The 20,752-nt window shown below is 31.5% G+C and overlaps 1 protein-coding gene across 1 annotated transcript in view; it reads left to right on the forward strand.

Annotated features, from left to right (window-relative positions):
• Positions 1 to 20,523, forward strand: part of Smp_143080 (hypothetical protein) — a gene marked incomplete at both ends in the record, with an annotated part of 28,082 nt that extends 7,559 nt beyond the window's left edge. Inside the window, 4 exons of the mRNA XM_018789345.1 lie at positions 1,395 to 1,480; positions 14,369 to 14,839; positions 18,462 to 18,935; positions 20,461 to 20,523. Coding sequence (XP_018654797.1) covers positions 1,395 to 1,480; positions 14,369 to 14,839; positions 18,462 to 18,935; positions 20,461 to 20,523 — 1,094 coding nt within the window. The remainder of the gene's footprint in view (positions 1 to 1,394; positions 1,481 to 14,368; positions 14,840 to 18,461; positions 18,936 to 20,460) is intronic.
• Between the last annotated feature and the right edge of the window lie 229 nt (positions 20,524 to 20,752).

The raw sequence follows: 20,752 nt of genomic DNA on the forward strand, positions 1-20,752 counted from the left end.
AAATATAATTAATTATTCATTATGTAAAACGACTAACTATTATTTAACACCAGTTGCTAGGATAATATTTCATTTGAAAGCCTACAAATTAATGTTCATTTATGTTGTTAATGAATTAGAGGTCTGATAAGATTTATAATAAACATACGTTCCGAAACCATTAAAACGGGTTTTATTACTCATTATAATAAAACAACTTTATCTAAAACATATTACTATTATGTAACATGTAACGAGGAATACTTTTTTTACTTCAGCTCAGTGGTTTTATTCATACAGGTAAGGAATATCGTATTATTACAAAGATCGAACTAGGTGGATCCACGTTGGAGCGTATAATCTAATGAGCCTTATGCTTCACAGCGATTTACTGATCCTATAAATGTTGCCTACAATATAATTTAATGATGTAATCGTTCTTAATGTGAACAGAAAAGTCATCAAAAGCTATGAATTAAAGTAAACGTTGCTTATTGACGTATATTAAAACGATCATAGGCATCAATTCGAATACGAAAGGATGACCTATATGTCTGTCTCTAATGATTTGACTGTGTCTAGATTCAACTTTTATTACCTGTTGTGAAAATAATTATAATTTCAAAATATACAGTTTCTTGTTCACACCTTACCTTTTTGAAAATAGATATCAGACAGAACAATAAATCTTAAAATCTTTTCAACGTAAATAATTTAACTTGTCTGTTGTAGAGATATCAACTCACTGAAGACAATTTGTGAACGGTTGCTCAATTTCGTGGATTGGTTGAAGCTCGACATTAACACCGTTGGATGCCGGCCTGCTCAGTGGTCTAGTGGTTAAGCTCTCTGGCATGAACTGGTAGGTCCTGGGTTTGAATCCCGCGAGTCGGGGTCGTTGATGCGCACTGCTGGAGAGTCCCACAATAGGATGAAACGGCCGTCCAGTGCTTCCAGGTTTTCTATAGTGGTCTAGCTTCAATTGACTCATGATTTCAACTATGAAAATTTTCATTTGCTTACACGGATGGAGTTGGGTTTTAAATTTTCGCGTTATCACTTATTTAATTTAATTCTATGCTTATTTTATTACATAATAATTAGAACTCTGAATATAAGGGACTCGATTTCTGTTTTGTCTATAATTGACAGTTATCTCCATTTATTGAAATACAACTGCATGTAATTTCAAGGTTTTTATTATATATTCAGTTAATTTTATGTACATAGCCTTCATTGTTATTTCGTTTAATGACCTGTTATGTATATGTTTATTGGTCTGAGCACATTATACTTTAGCTTATTAGGTCTTCCATTAAGTTCTGTACGATCTTAGCTTTTTTTTACCTAATCATAAATTCATTTTATGACTTCATTTTTTTGAATAGTTTTGTATTATTCTTTTTCTCTAAAAGTTATTCAGAAATTTCGTTTCTTCTGTCTGGAGGAGTCACTGTTCTCTGGAGACAATTATGTTTTATTTGGTCGATATGATTTTCGAGTAAGTAAATAATTTAATAAGCACCACTCATCTCCGTCTTCATTTCAATCATCCTAATGATATACATCTCATAGTTCACTGAAAATTGAACACGGAATTATTAGATTGAACACTTCTATGAGTGTGTTAAAATTTGTCGAAAAGCTGATTCCATCTTAAATAGTTCACTGTATAAAGTGACATTAATTTATCATCACCTAGGAACTTCATTCTTGACTTTCGAATTACTTGATCTCTTATACTTTACAATAGATCATCTACAAATCGGTTTCAGAGATATGTATTGTTCAAAAAAGGATGATAATTAAATAAGGTCAAGATGTCATTTATAATTATTAATAGCAGTAGTCAACCGAAGGACTTTTATGAACTTATTTACAGAACGGTCAAAATCATTATAAGTTTCCTCTGCTCAAGGTTACATCCCACTTATTATATACAGAATATTTAAAACAAACAAAGAACTTAAAACACATTCATATTTGGATTTATGTTCTCGGATTCAATTAATTACTGTAATTTTCGACAGTTTACAGTCATTGTTTCTATGGTAAAAAGTGGTAAAGATTAACAGTTTTTGTGCACTTATTTGCACTCTTAGTCACCGAGTAAACTTAGCATATATTAGTGTACAAAAACGAAAAATAAACAAAAATAGATGTCTTGAACTTGTTTCCCGTTTAATTTATCCTCTCTTTCGAAGAATTAAGTTCTCAACGCTCTAGTTTTCTTTAAGTACGTAAATAGCTATTTAAAATTGTTTTGTAGTTACCGGTATGTTTTGTCCCGTAACTGATGTTACATGTACACAAATTGAAAACATAATTTATATGTAAAAACGAAGCATAAATTGGGCATAACGTTTGATGTAGGTTTCTACAACATAAAAACTCAATCAAGGTTGAATGAAAATGTGATTTATTTATGACGTTTTCTCTAATTTGTTTTTTTTTTTACATCGAATCGTGTTTATGACAAAAATTATATTGAGTTTCGAAAACATGCTAACTTGAATGAACAACGCAAAGTTTTCGTTTAATGGTTGGTATGTGAAAACAAGATAGTGAACAATTCAATTAATAGCTAAGTAAATATTGACAATTCATTTATAAAATATATATAAACATGATTTTGGTTTAGACTTTCCATAAAAAATGGTAGCATATATAAATCAGATAGAATGTTTTACTATTTACAAATTTACTTGTAACTATTTCAAGATTGTTTTGATAGCTGTCTAATAGTGTACACCACAGGTTTAGACAAATCCTCAGTATGTGTACTGATATTCCATTCTTTTCTTATTTAACATGTTTTTGCTCAGTCTGAGAAAACACATCTTGATTCTCCCACCATACTTTGTAATTTTGAGAAACTCTAACTATGTGTTGGTCTGTTAGAGCAATTTATAAGCTGTTATTTTGTTATTGAATAGAACTAATCTACAGTCCAAAGTGCCCGGACAAATTATAATACGACAACTGGAAATAGGTCTGAGCTAGTAATCTTGCACTCAAAAACAAATATGATTGCTACCGTCGCCCAGAACTAAATATTTTTCTGAGTCACTGAATATCAGGAGACCAAAGCCTGGCCTGTGATTGTCAAGAATACATTTAGTGGTAAAATACAACTCTTTTTATACACTTTCGGGCGATAAAAACTTTAGGTGAAAGAGACACAATCACATAGGTTTATGTTGAGCACCAACCTAAATTGTCCTGTAAGATTATTCCTATACGACAGAAACAATGATCATAGTTCAGAGTAGAAAATTTCTGACCTATGACTTATGATCTAAAACGTTGGTTTCAGTTATCGATGGATGTAATCAGATCCTTCATTTCAACTGCGATTCATAATTATGTTGAGTTAGTCAGTTAGCTTGAAGTATTTCTTTTTAAACTTTAATCTTTTTGATGAAGTTCCTTGTTTGAGAATGTAAACTAACTAATTAGTGTTTATATTATTTCAATTTGAGCAGGAGATACCATTATTAAGGAATGTTGCTTTCAATAATTTATTTGATTTAGAAATGCATCCCACATAGTTGTCATGGTAAATCTTCATACTGTTATCCACCTTAAACAGATAGCGTAGATTGTGCAGACGTTTATTCTACACAGATATCAAGCTTCATTTTCGATCATGCAAAATAATTACATATAAAAAGTGAACGGTAAATTTCGAGAAAACCTATCAAACAATAAACAAAAAAAGATTTATCGTATAAGAAAAAGGTCACTTAATTCAGTATTACAATTCAGGTAATGATTTTTTCCTCACTCACCAAATAAACTGGGCCGAAAGCGACATCTCCCGAATATTTTAAAGTTTGAATATGTTAGCTTTGGTATTTCAACTGGCTAGAGGTAAGAAAAACATGTTGTCACTTTCATTACGATTTTGTATAGCTAGGGAGTTCTAAATAATGCTGAAACAATTGTCCACTGTCTCCCAATCTTAAAGATTATTTAACTGAAAATCAAAATGAACGAGAATCTAGAACAAAACAATGATACACTGACTTAATGAAGACCACATGACAAACCTTTCATCATTTGTTTTTTGACAAAATAAAAATCCAAAACATCTTAGAAAAGATAAAAATGCATTTATACTATCACACACATCATATAACTCGAAAAACATGCACAATACTGAACAGACTTTAACAAATAAAATTTGTTTAAAATTAATGCTAAAAACATCAAACAGAAAATAAGCAAGTGTTCCAGAATAAGGATAAAATTTTTCGATGTATATAAGGTATCTATATCTACTATCAAATATATATAGCAAAATTCTTGTCATAGTGATAAGGATGAATTTTAGCTTTATTTCATGAAATTTAGGACAGTCTGGAGTCATTTGTTTCAATTTGCTTAATTTTTGGACAGATATGTATATATGGGGAACATTGCACTGTGTTTATAGATAATTCATGACTGGAACCAAATAAAAATTCATCTATTTTTAGCTTTCGTTAGCTATCTTACTGAAGTTTATTTTTGTGTCAACAAGTAGAATATTCCTTCAACTTCCAGTGTTTTCTTTATCAGGAATCCTGTTTTAAAAAACTATGTAAGGTTATGTAACACTAAGGATTAGTGAAATGCATCTCCCAAGTAAGTTGTTGTTAGTGCCTTTGGTTGTTTAGGAAATAATTAAAAAGCTTCGTAATTGTTGTTTTAAATAATAAATTTAGTCAAGTTAAAATAACTTGATTTTGAAGAAGCTTTTCAAGATGCTCATTACGGAGATTAAGGATTATGGGCTTCATTCTATATGGGATACTGGCATGTCCCTGATGAAGAACTTTTAACAAACCAAACAGTTAATCAGTATATTCTGGTTTCCAGTGACTTTACAACTCCCATTAGTTTAATATGGCAGTTATTTGCAGACTTTGGAGTAATTTGCTCCAACAGCGTGACATATATTAGGTCTATTGTAACAGTTAAAAATCCTGATGAACCGATTTGTTGAGTTTATTTTAACAGCTGTTGAATTAGTTAGGGCAAACTACAGAATCCCTAGCAGATTAATCTAACTTCCTTATAGGTATTTAATATCTGTCATAATATTATGTATAAAAATCTAGCTTTTACAAACCACATAAAGAAAACCAGAAGAGTGAGCACTCAGGAAATAACTTTTAAAACTATCTGTTCATTATTTTATACGTTTATGATCTACGTATTATAGAGTTTTATCACAGGTAAACTGTTTAGTCAAAATCATTCATCTACCGAATATCAGTCTGAAAACGTATTGCTTGATAATAATTACCAAACATACAGAACATGCAGGTTTTTTAGAACATATATGAAGCAGTTGAATCGTTGGAAGTGAAATAGGAGGACGCTGAATCTGAATACCAAACTTCACGGCATTGATCAACTAATCGTTGCCTTGATTTTGAAACAAATAGTTACTGTCCACCAGTGGAGTTCAAACCACGTCTGTTGTGAGATAGGAACTCACTGAGGACTGGATGCGCACTGCTGAGGAGTCCCACAATAGGACGAAATGGCCGTTCAATGCTTCCAGGTTTTCCTTGGTGGTCTAGCTTCAATTGAATCACGCTTTCAACTATGAAAATACTAAATCTCCACAAAACCCCTTTTGAAATAGTCACTGTGTTTAAATGTTAGACTTCAAAGTAAATCTTAATGATGGATTATTTATTACTGTTGTATAGCTATATGGTCGATAAGCGAAATGTTATTCACCACCAATACAAACATTTCAACCAGCTTTTTTCAACTCATTTTTCATTGCATCGTTGTGTTCGACCCGTTAACCATCATAAATTATGTTGAATTTAAATAGTTACTAAATCTATATTCACCTAAAGGGATTGAGTTTGTTCTTAACAAAAAAGGGGGGAAATACTTCATATGTTATAGGTTTGATTTTTTAAACTAGCCTATTAACATCAACAAAACAATGACAAGTATGAGGATAAAAACCTATGTTGTAGATATATGTTTGTTTTTATTCATCATGAAAACGGATAATCGAGTTTCGGTTCACGAGAAGAATTCGTAACTCAAGCACTTCAAAATATGTAGATTTTTCTTTATGATTTTAGTTGTACACATAGCTATTTAGTTACATATCCCTATTCTCATTGTTATATGTTTACTGTTTGGTTTGAATAATTCAGGATAATTATTGCTTTTAAATTGAATATTAACAAGTTTACCGAAGTATATTTGTATAGATTGTTAAAAAAATAACTGTCAACAGCCATTATTTTTCACCGTAAAAATGGGATTTTCTCAATGTTTTTAACTCGATTGTAAACTACACAAGATTGGAAACAATCTCAAATGAATTATACAATTGCATACTACTAAGTAATAATTAAGTTAATTATCAGAAGAGGGTTTTGTGGAGATTTTAATAATTTTCTATAGTTAAGATCATGAGTCAATTGAAGCTAGACCACCATAGAAAACCTGGAAGCACTGGACGGCCGTTTCATCCTATTGTGGGACTCTCCAGCAGTGCGCATCAACGACCCCGACTCGCTGGATTCAAACCCAGGACCTACCAGTCTCGCGCCAGAGCGCTTAACCACTAGACCACTGAGCAGTCCGGCATCCAACGGTGTTAATGTTTAACTTCAACCAATCCACGACATTGAGCAACCGTTCACCAATGTCTTCAGTGAGTTGATATCTCTCAACAGACCTGGTTGAACTTCACTGGTTACTGCCGAAAAGCGAAACGGCCGTCCAGTGCTTCCACGTTTTCCATGGTGGTCTAGCTTCAATTGACTCATGATCTCAACTATAGAAAACTAAGTTAATTAGTTAGATAGTCAACACACACAGAGGTTTAAATCCAATTTTTTTGCATAGTTGTGTATACAGTGCTAATCAATTAGTCTATTTACATTATTTAACTAGTAATTTCATCAACTTTTTCCAAATTCTGTTCTTGAATTACATCAAAAAAATCAATGCTGTAGATAATGTGTTATGCCAATCTCCACAGGATTAGTGTCTTAATTGAATAAGCAACATCACTATAAAATACAGTTAAAGATTAAATGCTTAATCTAATTAGACGTACTAAAAAAATTGTACATCTATCCTCTTTTTTTTCATATTTCTGTTAATTAAAAAAATATTGATAAGTTTAGATTTTTATGGTTGAAATCATGAGTGAATTGAAGCTAGACCACCTGGAAGCACTGGACGACCTTTTCGTCCTATTATGGGACTCCTCAGCAGTGCGCATCCACGATCCCGCACTCGCGAGATTAGAACCCAGGACCTATCAGTCTCGCGCCAGAGCACTTAACCGATAGACTTAGATTTGAACAATTTTCTCAGTTTACTAATCGTTTATGCCAATCTCAATGTCTCTTTTTATTTCGATAAATGAATAACAATTCATTAAATTGATTGGTTGAAACTACGAAAGCAATCAACTTACATCTCAGTGATTGTAATAGTAGTAGCAGTGAATAAATGTTAAACAAAATTGGGTTTTCTAACGTTTCGCAACTCAGTGTAAGCCACTTCTTTAGACAATAAATAACCAAATTAATCCAAGTTTAAATAGTACAATGGAACAACACGAATATTAGGTGCGATCAATCAAAAAACAGGTCTAATCAAGTCAATGTCATGTCATTCCGGTCAAGGTGATTCATAAGCGACATGTATGTAAATTTGTGTGTGTGTATGTGTGCACTGTTAAGGATGAAAATTATGTGATTTTTATGGTGAGAAAGGATAGAGTTCAATTTGTAAGGCAATGGTGTGAATTATAAATAATATCAGACTAGGTGATCAGTATTTATTTATAACAATCTACCCAATGCTCAATTTATTCAAAATTATCAAATCAAAACTTGGTTATGATACCTATAAATGTTAAACAAGTTTCCTCTTTTTTATATTCTATAATTGAGTAGTTTTATGCATCAAATTTCATAATTCAAAAATAATTGCTCTAATCAATTTAGATTAAATTAATCTCACGAATAATGAGTGAAGTATAAATGAGGAGAAATTCACTATTGTTTTTGTTCTTTGACAACTGTGTAGTATACCAGTGTTTAAATATAATGGACAACTGAGATGTTCAAAGTGGTACCTCAATAAATTCATAAATATTTAGAATTATGAGGTGATAGTAAGTAGTTTCCGAGGGGTAAACTTTAGAGGCATATACATTTACTACAGTTACATGTCATTGACAGCATACCATTAACACAACATTCGCAACGTAGTTTTTTTTACCACAAAGAGGGGGTACTCTATCTATGATTTATCAGGCTCATAAATATACAAAAATCACTACTTCCTATTTCTGCATTATTCTAACATGTTTATTGATTGATAGTGAACAGTGTTACTTAAGAGTTGATTTTATTCTTTCATAGTTCATCAATAATTTTTTTTTTTCAATGCAAGGAACATCTCATGCATTTATTGTCCAAAATAAGTTTGAATAGACGCGATGTTCATTATTTGATGACCTCGGTACTATCTTTGATATGCATTCAGTAATGGTAGTATTAACATGAGTTAAATTTTGTTTTCGATCATGCGCAATTCTTTCTTGAAGTAAACAAAGTCATTAACTCTTCATAAATAGTGACAAAGTATTCTGTGAATAATATCTCAACTAACATTTCTACAAACATCAAGTTTCAATAACTTCAACCTTCATAACGGACGAGCGTTTTGATTAACATAGTTTACTTAAAATAGTATGTACTTACTGTTCAGTGTACACGTAATTGTGTATTAGAGTTTTTTCACAAGTTCGTTATGCTCATTATGCTTCACAATACCAGTATTGTACAATATGGTTCTAAAAATGAGTCAAAATTTGCTTCATTATTTAATATAGTATCGATTTTTGCATTCATTAAATCATTATTTTTTATGCACATGAAGTGATTTATTCTAGAGATTTGTTCCATATATTTTAAAAGGGATCATAAATGCATATAAATAGAGTTATCCGGTAATCAGTTCATTTTTGGTTAATTCAAATGTGGCTAAAAAGCATCCAATGTCATCTAATCTCTACAATTTGTATAAACTAACGTATTGACCTCCATTTATGAGACTAGAATCTATATTTCCAGTGTCTATTAATAAGGTGAAATAGTTTGAACATATGACATTGACATTTAGAACGGGTTTAAAGTGACTGAATCATATAATATTCTAAAGCTGTTCTAAGGCTATGTTAAGACAGGATGGATACCAAAATACGGTAACAATGAAAAACTACTTATTTGCTTTTTCATAGGACTAGCACTAGAAAAGTAGTACTTTGATATTTTATTAACAAAAAGCATAATTAGACGCATGCACACACTGAAAATACGTGAAAATGGAAGTTAATTCCAAGTAGTAGACAAAATAACAACAACGAGGATATTGAAACTGACTTAAAAATTTGTTAGGTTCTTTTGTTATTTAAATTGCTTAAATTATGGTGATTTTGATTTTTCAGTGATTTATAGCCGTCTAGTTGATTAAAAACAGCGTAGGAACTGGTAAAAACGTTTACCAATCCGTGTTGCAATAACAGTTCAACACAAAAGGCTGACGAAGTAGAAATAATGTTTTTTTATGGTCGTGAGATAAACTTAATCTATAAATTTAAGTTTAAAACGAAAATGAATTTACAAAATAGAATGTTTGGAATAATATGGACGCCTTTATAAATAATAGTTGACTAACTGACTTTATAGTTTTGGAATACAGTGAAAATGCAAAATTCAACTCTAAATAATTCTTTATGTACAGCGGTTATAACATTTGAATTACGACCTTGGATGTGTAATATTTATACTATATATCTAATCTTCCACAGATGAACTTTACATCTAGCGTTATAGTATTCAAAGCAATTAGTCCCTTTGATAAGAAGATGATGACGAAGATGATCAGAACTATGTAATGAGATATTAGCGCAATACATTTCGAACAATCTGATCACACATATACTTGTTAAGGACATTTATATATAAAAATAAAAGGTCAACTAGACTGGAAATGGGGGGTAAGAATAGACAAGGATAATAATAATAAAAATAATGTGAAAACAATTTGACACCTAATCACTCTGGATAATAAGCTAATATTACCGGGGCAGGTTTAAGATGAGAACAAACTGTTTTTGAATACACAAAGGGGGTTTGGATTTTCGTATGGCTAAGGGCGCTTTTACACTTTTATACAACACCACAAAAGCCGAGTTAAGATCAATCTTATGGCCTGTTTCGATTATATGTCTGGCAATAGAGGATGATGGATGTTTATCCTCTACTCTTATCGGATCATTTGATTCTATTTGTTTCTGTAACCATTTTGGTGCATGTTCACACACCCTATATTATTCATTTTAAAGCCAATATTCTCTTTTATTCATATTTTATTGGAAATAGATAACACAGCTACTTGAAACAAAAGCTTCTAAGTGAATTATCATTCATTAACTAGCCATAAAATTGCATCACTATAATAGTCAAATGTGGAATTAGTCAACAATGAAAACTGATGATGACTTACGAATTATATCATTTATTTTAGTATTACGTTAAAGTTATGATATACTTTTCATTAGGGCTTTACATACTACTGTACATAGAAATGGTCAGGAGAGAATCCTCTGTATTTTTGAAAATTTAAGTAGAACTACACTCAGTATTCTAGAAATAATGTTTTGTTCGCAAACTATAGTACAGTCTTGTTTAACTTGTTACCACGTTATTAGTAGATCACTTTATCAACAGTTAACAACTAACATTTACATTTGATTTATTACTTAGAAATTGCTAAGACAGGGTTTCAAAAAATTTGGAGTCTCATTTATAGTAACTTTTTTGTTTTTCCATAGACAGTTCAATAAGAAATTTTGACAGATTGAGACAATATTTTTTTACTAGAAACTTTGAAAATAAAACGTTAATGACACTGATTATCATCTGGTGAATGGAAACATAAAATGTACATCAGTTGTAAAGTTTGCTTAGGCGGTGATTTGTCATATATAGACACCGAAGCAAATTCATTTCTACTAGTAAACACTTGTCAGACCTTGACATTACTCATAGATTCTCAGTAGTATCCGTGGATTTTACTTCAGTTAGATAGAATGGCTGATTATCAGGTCAGATTATTATTATTATTTTTATTATTATCGCAATTATGACAGCAACGAACACTGATGAGCCTTATAACATTAATCCTAATTGGTATTTCTTACGTGTAAAATCTCAGTATTTCAAAGTCGATTTTAGCATAATATCAGAAATGCATCGGACAACTTCAGGACAAGATTCGAATAATAAAACATTTCTTTGTGATACTTTTGTTATTCCTACTGATGATGCAACGGATGTTCTAGTTTTACAACTAGCTACCAGTAGCACCTTCTATATCCGATCGTTCCCAGTCAGATAGAAATCAGAAGTCAGACGAGAAGAGGCAGGAAAGATATATTTGATTCGTTACCAATATATCGAGGACCTTTTCTATAAGCTGGCTAATGAAACGTAGGAGCTGTGTCCCACGCCGTGTTGAAACGTGATCTGGTACGGATGCATGACCGAAAGCCTTCAGTTAAACAAGTCCACTTAAACAACATGGTCAGCATCCAATGTCGAACACTTAATGAGCTATTGATTTTGGGGAATTATTTACAGCTACACTACTCCTGTCAGCATATAGTTAATTTTTGCTTCCAACTTATTGGATAGTCGTTAAATATTCGGAAAAATGTTTTGTGTTGCATGTTTATTTATAAAAATATTACTGTAAACAAAAGGAAGATCTTGTCTGGCTCTGTATCTGGTTCCAGTCAGATTGTATACTGATTGTTATTGAAATATACATGACACTAACCTTCATATATATCGAGTTAGAGAATATCGGATTAAGATTAACCAAATACGAGAATTAATTTCGAATACGTATATATAGCACATCCATTGTTCCAGACAAACAATCACAGAAATAAAGCGAAGGAAGAGAAATGAAACGGAATGACGCTCAGAGGAGATGGCGAGTGAGCCAACTCTTCTAGATCAGGAGTGACTCAATATTTATATTCAGAAAAAAATAATTTAAATACACGTAATGAATAAGGTGAGCGATTAACACATGCGGTCGCAAAAAACAGGATTAATAAGCGAATAAGTGATAAGGTCAAAATGTGACTTGAGAAGAATGAATAAATTTGTCGGTCCAGAAGTTAGAATAGCCTATATAAGCTTGACATAGTACCAGCTACTAAAGATCACGATGAAGCTAACTGTCCGATCATACGACTTTATTCTGATTTACACAAATATAGTCGATGTATTTGGTAAACTCCCCTCAATAATATATAAAATCATCACATGTATCGTTTTTGTCAAATACTGGTATTAGATTTTGCCACTCACATTCTACAGTTGAGGTTCAATCGATTGCTTCATAAAATATAAGATGATATTTGAGGTTTCTAGATCACGACAAAGAGCGTTTGGATAAACTATCATGATCTTGCCTGATACTATGGTTTAAATTAGATCAAAATTTATTCATGTAAACATTGTTGTACTTTGAAAGTCTTCATTGGATTTTTATTTATAATGTAACTAATGGTTATTAGAAATACCTAAATGACCGTTATTTAGTGAATAGGAGGATGAATTGATCAAATGAGTTAAAACTCAAATAACCAATCCCATAACCATATTCTGATGGATGCGTTTTAGAAAAATAATTATTAAACAACCGACTAACGGATGCTACTTAGACAAGTAACACAGAGTATTGATATCAGTTATTTATTAATCGCAAACAATTAAGCTACTAAAGATTACCGAGGAACATGAAATTCACAAAACGTCTTCTGGTGGTAAACATTTTCATCATTGTTCAAATGTGTACATTATTGAAGTTGATAAGATGAAAATATTTCTGTTTGGATCAATTAATGAAATATATTATATACCACTATACGATGAAATCATATTATTTTGAATTTCATGAAGTGGTCTTCCTTTTTGAAAGAGTAATACGATGATGTAGTAAATTATACTCGTCTTTTTATCCACTGTCCTCATTGGACAGCAAATGGATTGTAGACGTACATAGTATCCAGTGTTTCATTTATTAAAAAAGCACATTTTACTCCACCAAGTCAAACACTGGGGAATGACCTCAGTAAAGTTATGGAATATTTACTTTGCACCAACAACAAAAAAGAATATTCATTATATACAGTCGACAATAAAATGATTTCATCCATGTTTTGACTTAGTTATTCAGCCAATAATAATATAAATGAATAAAAAATGAACTTATAAAAGGATTCGTATTGGCCTGTATTATTAAACGTGAGTTTATTTGCATTTGGATACCTAAAAATACTCAGTAAATAACCAATTTTTGTTATGGAAGTATGGAAAGAGTGTGGCGATTTCATTTAATAGCCAGTATTTAACTCTTTACATCATAGTGCTTTCGAGTAGCGACGAAATACTTTTTTTTTCTAGTTTTTTGCGATAAACGAATGGTGTCAACCAGATTGCAAAATGATTTCTAGTTTGAGTGACACAAAATTACGTCCACTGTGCTTAGATGAGAGATGACATAATATTCGTGTTGTTCCGTTGTACTATTTAAACTTGGATTAATGTTAATTTGGTTATGTATTCTCTGAAGAAGCGGCTTACACTGAGTCACGAAACGTCAGAAAATCTCATTTTTCCACTCATTGGGATATTACAAATATATTAATTTATTTACAAATAAATTGAACTCTTACTGTTAATTCGGCGTCGTTCATCGTCAATTAAACTGTTAGATTCCATAAAAAAGTCTTTTAAACCTAATTTATAGTTGTATTTTTGGGAGTTAAAAACTTTGAATAACCGAATGATACTTACGAAATCAGCGAATATTTGAAGTCACCAGTTAGCGTGTGGGGTGCATTCTATCGGTAAAAAACGTAGTTCTGGGAATAAAAACTGTAGTACTAAAGTCCCACTTCCTATATCAATACAGTGTACTGCACTTTTCTAATGACCGTTGGTAGATTTTGAGGAAGATAACAAAAGAATGTTATCAGGTTTTTAAGCCTGTTTTCTGCATGAAACTTTCGCTTCAAAGTAAAAACAAAATTGCGATTATGTGGGCAAGTGGACGTGTTTAAACGTAAGTATAACAATTGCTTAAAATCTCCTGGTTTTCAGAATTTCTCAATAACAGTCTTTTTTTATAAATGCTATTTTAACTATAGAAACGTACAGACAGATCGTCAAACTCGATCGGTGTTAATAATAAAAATCATGAAAATCCTGGTGCATTTAATAAAATTATTCTCAATTTACCAATCAATCGTATTAAAAAGGATCACTTATGTACAACACAATCTGCTCCATGTTCTCCAATATTTGTGAAAAAAGAACATACTACACCGGCGCAATTACTTCACACTGTTTTCAATTCGGAAAGAATTACTTCACCATATTTGAAAAAGAAGCCTATATTTCATTTAAATCCAGTAAAAGAAACAACTATACCGTCATCTAATTCATTGTTAATATCGAATGTAAAAAATCACTTAAATGGAAACCTACTGATTAAGCAAAATAAATCATATTATCAAAAAACCTATAATAATAATAAAGATAGCAATAACCTAAATAATTTACCACTATCACAGTTAGAATTGAACATTCAACAATTCAAATCGATTAATAAGCAACTAGATGTTGATAATTTGGATGACAAAAGCGCTGATTATGTTAACAATAACAATAATAACAACAACAAAGGCAAAGTACCATTAGATAATGATCACTTTTTAAACAGGAAAAATGTAAGTTTTGTTCTTATGGTTCATCAGTTGTGGCTTTATTAATACAGTTTAGTGATAACAGTAAACGGGATGTCTGTGTATGGAAAGTATCTACAAAATGTATCAAGCGTAGGTTTATGAAACGAAAACATTAATTTTGCTGACAACCAGAAGAAGTATGAAACAGGAAATTTTACTGATATTTCCCGGTCAATATGCGAAGCAACACGTGCTGGATGATTATGTCTTTTGTTCTTCAAAAGTCACTTCTCTGAAGAAGTAGCTTAGTTTGAGTCACGTCAGAAAATCTAGTTTTTCTACTCATTGGGATATTAAAAACGTATTATTTATTTATGACAATCTACCCAATGCTCAATTTGTTCAAGATGTTTTTGATAGAGTTTGAAATCACCCTCTTTAAGATGAATGCAGCTATGTCACCCTAGAAATCAATGTTGACATAAAACGTTTTTGTTTTTGATGTTCGGACATTATATTCTTTCCAAAAAACCTTGATTTATATCTACTTTGGGAACGGACTTTTCTTAGTGGTGTTAGCTCCTCATCAATGACATCGTGACTGGTAATTCTCAATATTAATGTAGTAAAATATATGGTCATAGTTCTCTTTCTACTTATAGTAAATCTGTTTTGAAAGCTTGATATGTGGTCATACAAATAAAGATTTTAAACAAATTTTAGTATTCTCTCACGGTTTCCATCATTTCACTATCGGGAAATTAATTCGCTAGACTATTTTCCACTTCATTACCAAATATGATTCTCATGTTACAGTTATCGAAGGTCTACCGAACATAGTTTAAATCACACTTATAACCTCAAAACGTGAAAATATTATCCATGCATCATTCTATGCTGATTTAGGCTGTCTATAGTTGTATTTAATCAGTCGTTTTCTAAACTGGCAGCAAAACAGTCTTCTAGTGTTGAACCAACAGGAACCTCTAAATATGTGCCATTTTCAGCTGTAGGTTGAATAGTTGAATGCAAATCGTCCATTAAAAATACCTCTCACTAGTAACTCTAGTTAATATTGTGAAATCTGTTGAGACGGCTTCGAAAAGCATGATGAAGCTTTCGGAAGCTTTAAAGGAGCCAAAGAGATTCAATCTAGTCAGAACGTAATAGAGCTTTCTAGAATATCATCGTAGCATGCTACGATTGGACGATATCATAAATTGCCTCCTTGTGAATTGGCTTAATTATAATGATGTAATCGCCAAGACTAACACTATAAATACCTATGTTTTTCTGCACATTTTTGTTTCTTACCTAACAATCACTTCCCCTGCTTCTTACGTCTTCCGATTTGCGACTGTGGGTTTCTACACGTTTGAATGCCTTGGATTTACTAATCGTTATTACAAGATGAGTTTTCAAGTTTCTCTACCTCTTTACTAATTGCTAAACCCAGAACATAACTAGTGAAGGTATTTTATGAAGTTTCTAGTATTCCATCGTTCTGTAAACTGCCGTATGATACATTCAGCCTAGATTTAAATTACAATTTCAGGGGCGTAACATTTATCATAGTACAAGTACTTTTTCTTGATCTGCAGACTAATAGAAGACAATGGCATAAAAATAATAAGTTCACGTGAATCGAGAACACTTTTTATGTATGGGAACACATTTGAACACAAGAAATAATAATTTAGAACTTATGCCTACTAACGTTTAAATTTATTTTCAAAAACTTTTGTTTTTAAATTTATCAGAATAATAAATTAGGTTGAATAACATATTTGAAGCTTTACCCAGTTTTGGAGTGAATGACTCAGACAAAGCGTGAATGACATTGTTTACAGAAGATATGATGAAGTATTTAAATATTTCAGTTCTATCGTTCCATCTACGTACAGACTTGAAGTTGAGTTAATTCTATGCATTCAGATACCAAGGAATTTGAAAAAAGTAATTAATCAGTCATAAAATGGCAGATTATTCACTGAATTTCATGAATGAGTTGGTTATGTTAGTCTTTTGATTACTGTCTGTTTGACGAGACACAACGTATTTCTTTGATATATAGATATGGACCGCACTCAATAAACCGCATTACTATACCATACTGAAACCTTCTGTGGTTATGAAATTTAGATGCTGAAATCTGAAATTTCTTCTAAAAGGTTATTAGTTACCCCTAAATTACCTTTTCCACCGAAAAATATGATCTAATCAACTTCTGTCTATCATAGTGTGCAATAGACTTAGTTATTTTAACTATTTATAGAAACTACTTTAAAACTATTCGATCAAAACTACATTACACCCGATTTTTGAATAGTTTACCGGCTTCGAAAGAACAATTTATTAATTCGTTATCAGGTAAAACGATATTTTGAATTGGTGTATGTAGATGACCATAAGTGAACTAAATACAGTGAATTAGCTGTTCTTCAGAAATGTCCGTTTTCGTATGTAAAACCAACGTACACTTTCAATGTTTTTTTACTATGAGATTAAGTAATTCAGTTTTGTCATTGTAAAACTGTCTGCAGATAAACTTGTTGAGACTCTATGTTCATCAAGACCTTCGAATATAATCTATTGACCCTGAGTCAATAATGTTACGCCAACTATATCACTACGAGTGAATATGTTTGGAAAGTTGTATCACTTAAAATCAAGTTAAATCACTAAGAAATGAATAGTCGTGTTTCATAATCTGCTGGTTTTGAACCTAATTTAAATGTAGATTGTGAGAAAAAAATTGAGCTTCTCATAAACTCTTTAGTACTCACTGATTTGGAATAAATGTTCGCGGGAAATTGGACATTTTAGAACAGTATCACACCCAAACATCTGTGCTTATTTTCACACTCTAGATGTGGTGAGGACATTAGTCCAGCCTATGAACCCGGAACGAGAAAATATGGAGACCTTTTAACTAGAAAGATATATCAATAAAAATGTTACGAGACAATATTTTTAAAATAAATTATTATTTGTAGTATGTAAAATCACTACTAAGCTGAGTGCTTAGTATGCTTCTATACTTTCAATGGCTAACCAAGTTCTATGAAAATCAGACTGAAGTTTCATTCCCAAGTTTGATTTTGGTACACAGGAAACTTTTCAAAAAATGACAAAATTACTTGTAACTTGATTGACTGACTATCCAAAACCTAGACGGTAAATAGTTCGACTTGGAAGGAATATTTAGATTTGCCAGGATTACCGGATGAATGAAGGTAACGTTGATGTTCTCTGGCTTTTTGAGATTTTCAGGAGTAATTAATAACATCTGATACAAACTAACATGGATCTGAATATCAACGAAAAAGAACGGTGCTGTTTGATTGGATCAAATAATTTCAAAGTAGAAATTATGTATAGCTAATTAGCTCGTAAGTCAGAGTTTGGTAAGTGATAGATCCCTGCTTAATCCGGTTTATTGAAAACGGTTTGAGCATCATCTTTATGCCATCTAAGATATTTGCATACTGCTCAATTTTCAACTAATGACAGTAAAAAACGTGTAAGATCTTCAGGTGGACTGTGATCATTTTATTAGATAGCAGTTCTTAAATATGACGATTTTTATGATTGTTGGAATTAATTTCTCAGGTATTTCATTAGCTCCAAATGTTAGTATTGATTTTGTTATTTTTGTTTACAGGAACCAGACAATTTAATCAAACGTGATCCTAAACATTATTTAAATGAAGTTCATTGTGAAAGTGCTAAACGCATTGAAACACCACCACCAAGTTACTCTGACTTGACAATATTAAATGAGTCTAATCAAAATCACTTAATTCGCATTGGTAATAATAATGACGGTCTAGATTCTAACTATTCATTACTGTCGAAAATCGATGAACAGTTAAACATTAATCAGAATTCAAAATATGCTTATGAAAGTTTAGAAAAAAGTCGAAAATTCACTAAACAGACAAACCACAATATTACTAATAATTGCACTAATACGACATCAACAACAATACCCAGTGCGCTTCATCCAAGTGACTTATCTGCTCAGCGTAGGGATTCCACTAATCAAGACGATTCCTATAGAAAAGTTGTTCTACAACGTCATGACACAACAGAACGTTTTGGTATGCGATTAGAAAGAACTAAAGGTATTAGACAAGTAAGTACACCACTTTCATCGAAAATGTTTTTGCTTAACCTTTTGAAAGAATTTTTTTAACTATGTTTGGCATTTTACACAGTTTTCTTAAGTTGTATGTCAAAAGTTAGATAACGACTTCACACCAAACTACAAATATCATTTAACGTGAGAAATAATTACTTCAAGGTTAATTATGTACGATGCATAAAGTTGTGGTGTGCGCTACTGATGTCGATAGGTATAAGTAGTATGTATCATCAATCGAAAGTCAAATACCTAGCAGCAGAAGGTTAAGAAGATCGAAGAGAAGAGAACGAAAACCGTGAATGATTGCTGTGAAAATGAAGGAACACTAAAGTCTGAAACGATTGATTGATATTCGCAGAAGGAACAGTCAAATTTGAGACAACTGATTGACATTTTGCAAACTAAGTATTTACTGTGTGGTTCTCAGATTTTACTAAGACGTTCTATAATTTTGTGTTTAAATACATTCGACTGTCCCCACTTGTGTTTTTGTTTACTAAAAAGTGAGCATTGTTATGACATTTTCATTTAGTAACTTTAAATAATTCAATTTTATTGGTTAACGGTAATTCTAAACTATTTAAACATATTCAACAAGGTAGCACACACAAAATGAATAATATCGAAGATCATTGACAAATCATCGCTCAGCTGAATGAGTTTTACAGTAAATATTAACATTAACGCAATAATGTTTAACCAACTGTGGATTATCATTTTTTAACTATGGGTACAAAATAGTCAAGAGAGAAACGTCACACCTCAAAAGAGTCATGAACTATTTATTTTCCAAGTTAGAAATAAGTTTAAGAAATCTAAGTGGAATTTTCCCCTCGAATTGGTATCATTTATAAAATGAGTGGAAGTTAACATCTAGCGTAATACTGTTCAACTTTATACCATCACGTTTAACATAGAAGCTTACACAGTATTGAGCACAGTATCATATGATCATCAAACAGGAATTCGTTGGCTTAAATTCCAAATTTCAAATCACTTTTATATAGAATGTTAACGATCCAAAATGGTATCGTCTCGTTTGTCAAATAGTTAACTCCATTAGTTACAGCTTTCTAATTGAAATCGATCTCAACGTTAATAGGTATTGAGGAAAATACTAAAAACACAAACTGAAAAATTGTTTTTTCTGCTTGATAGGTATTCTTTTATTTTTCCTAAATTCTAGTTGTTTTCGTAGACAGTATGAATCAAGTAGTTTCATTTAGATGTTCTACTTGATATTAAGACAAATTTTTTTCTAAACGTAGATTTCTATAGCTGCAGATGTAGGAAAGGATTTAATAAATCTATTATGATGAAATGACACTGATGAACCCATAAAATCGTATAACCGAGTGTATACATAACTCATAAATACGGTCAGTGAAGTCAGTTAGTCATTTGTTTTTCTGACATGTTGTGATAGTATTATCATCTAGTCGAGTACAACTTCGCCATCAAATAACCTTTTTAAGTTAAAACTGATCGCTATACATTTTCTTGTATATGAGGATAGCTGAATTTGGAAAATAAGATCCGAGTCAAAAAGCTTTTGGATCATTTCTTCCGAGACAAATAGAAAACTTTAATAAAAAGAAATATTGTCACAACTATGTCTTATGGTTGTTGAATAAAATACTTTGCAAAGTCATCAACCATAACTCGCTTAATTGGACGAACACAGTTAAAAAGTAAAGATAGAAATTGTTAAATATATGAAACTTGTTGCTGAACATATTCATAGTTTTTTTTAATCTGTCAGTTAGACGGATAAGAAATTCGAAACAGATACTGTACGACTAGTTGAA

The sequence above is a fragment of the Schistosoma mansoni genome, chromosome W (assembly GCF_000237925.1).
Source record: "Schistosoma mansoni strain Puerto Rico chromosome W, complete genome".
Classification (NCBI taxonomy): Eukaryota; Metazoa; Platyhelminthes; class Trematoda; order Strigeidida; family Schistosomatidae; genus Schistosoma; species Schistosoma mansoni.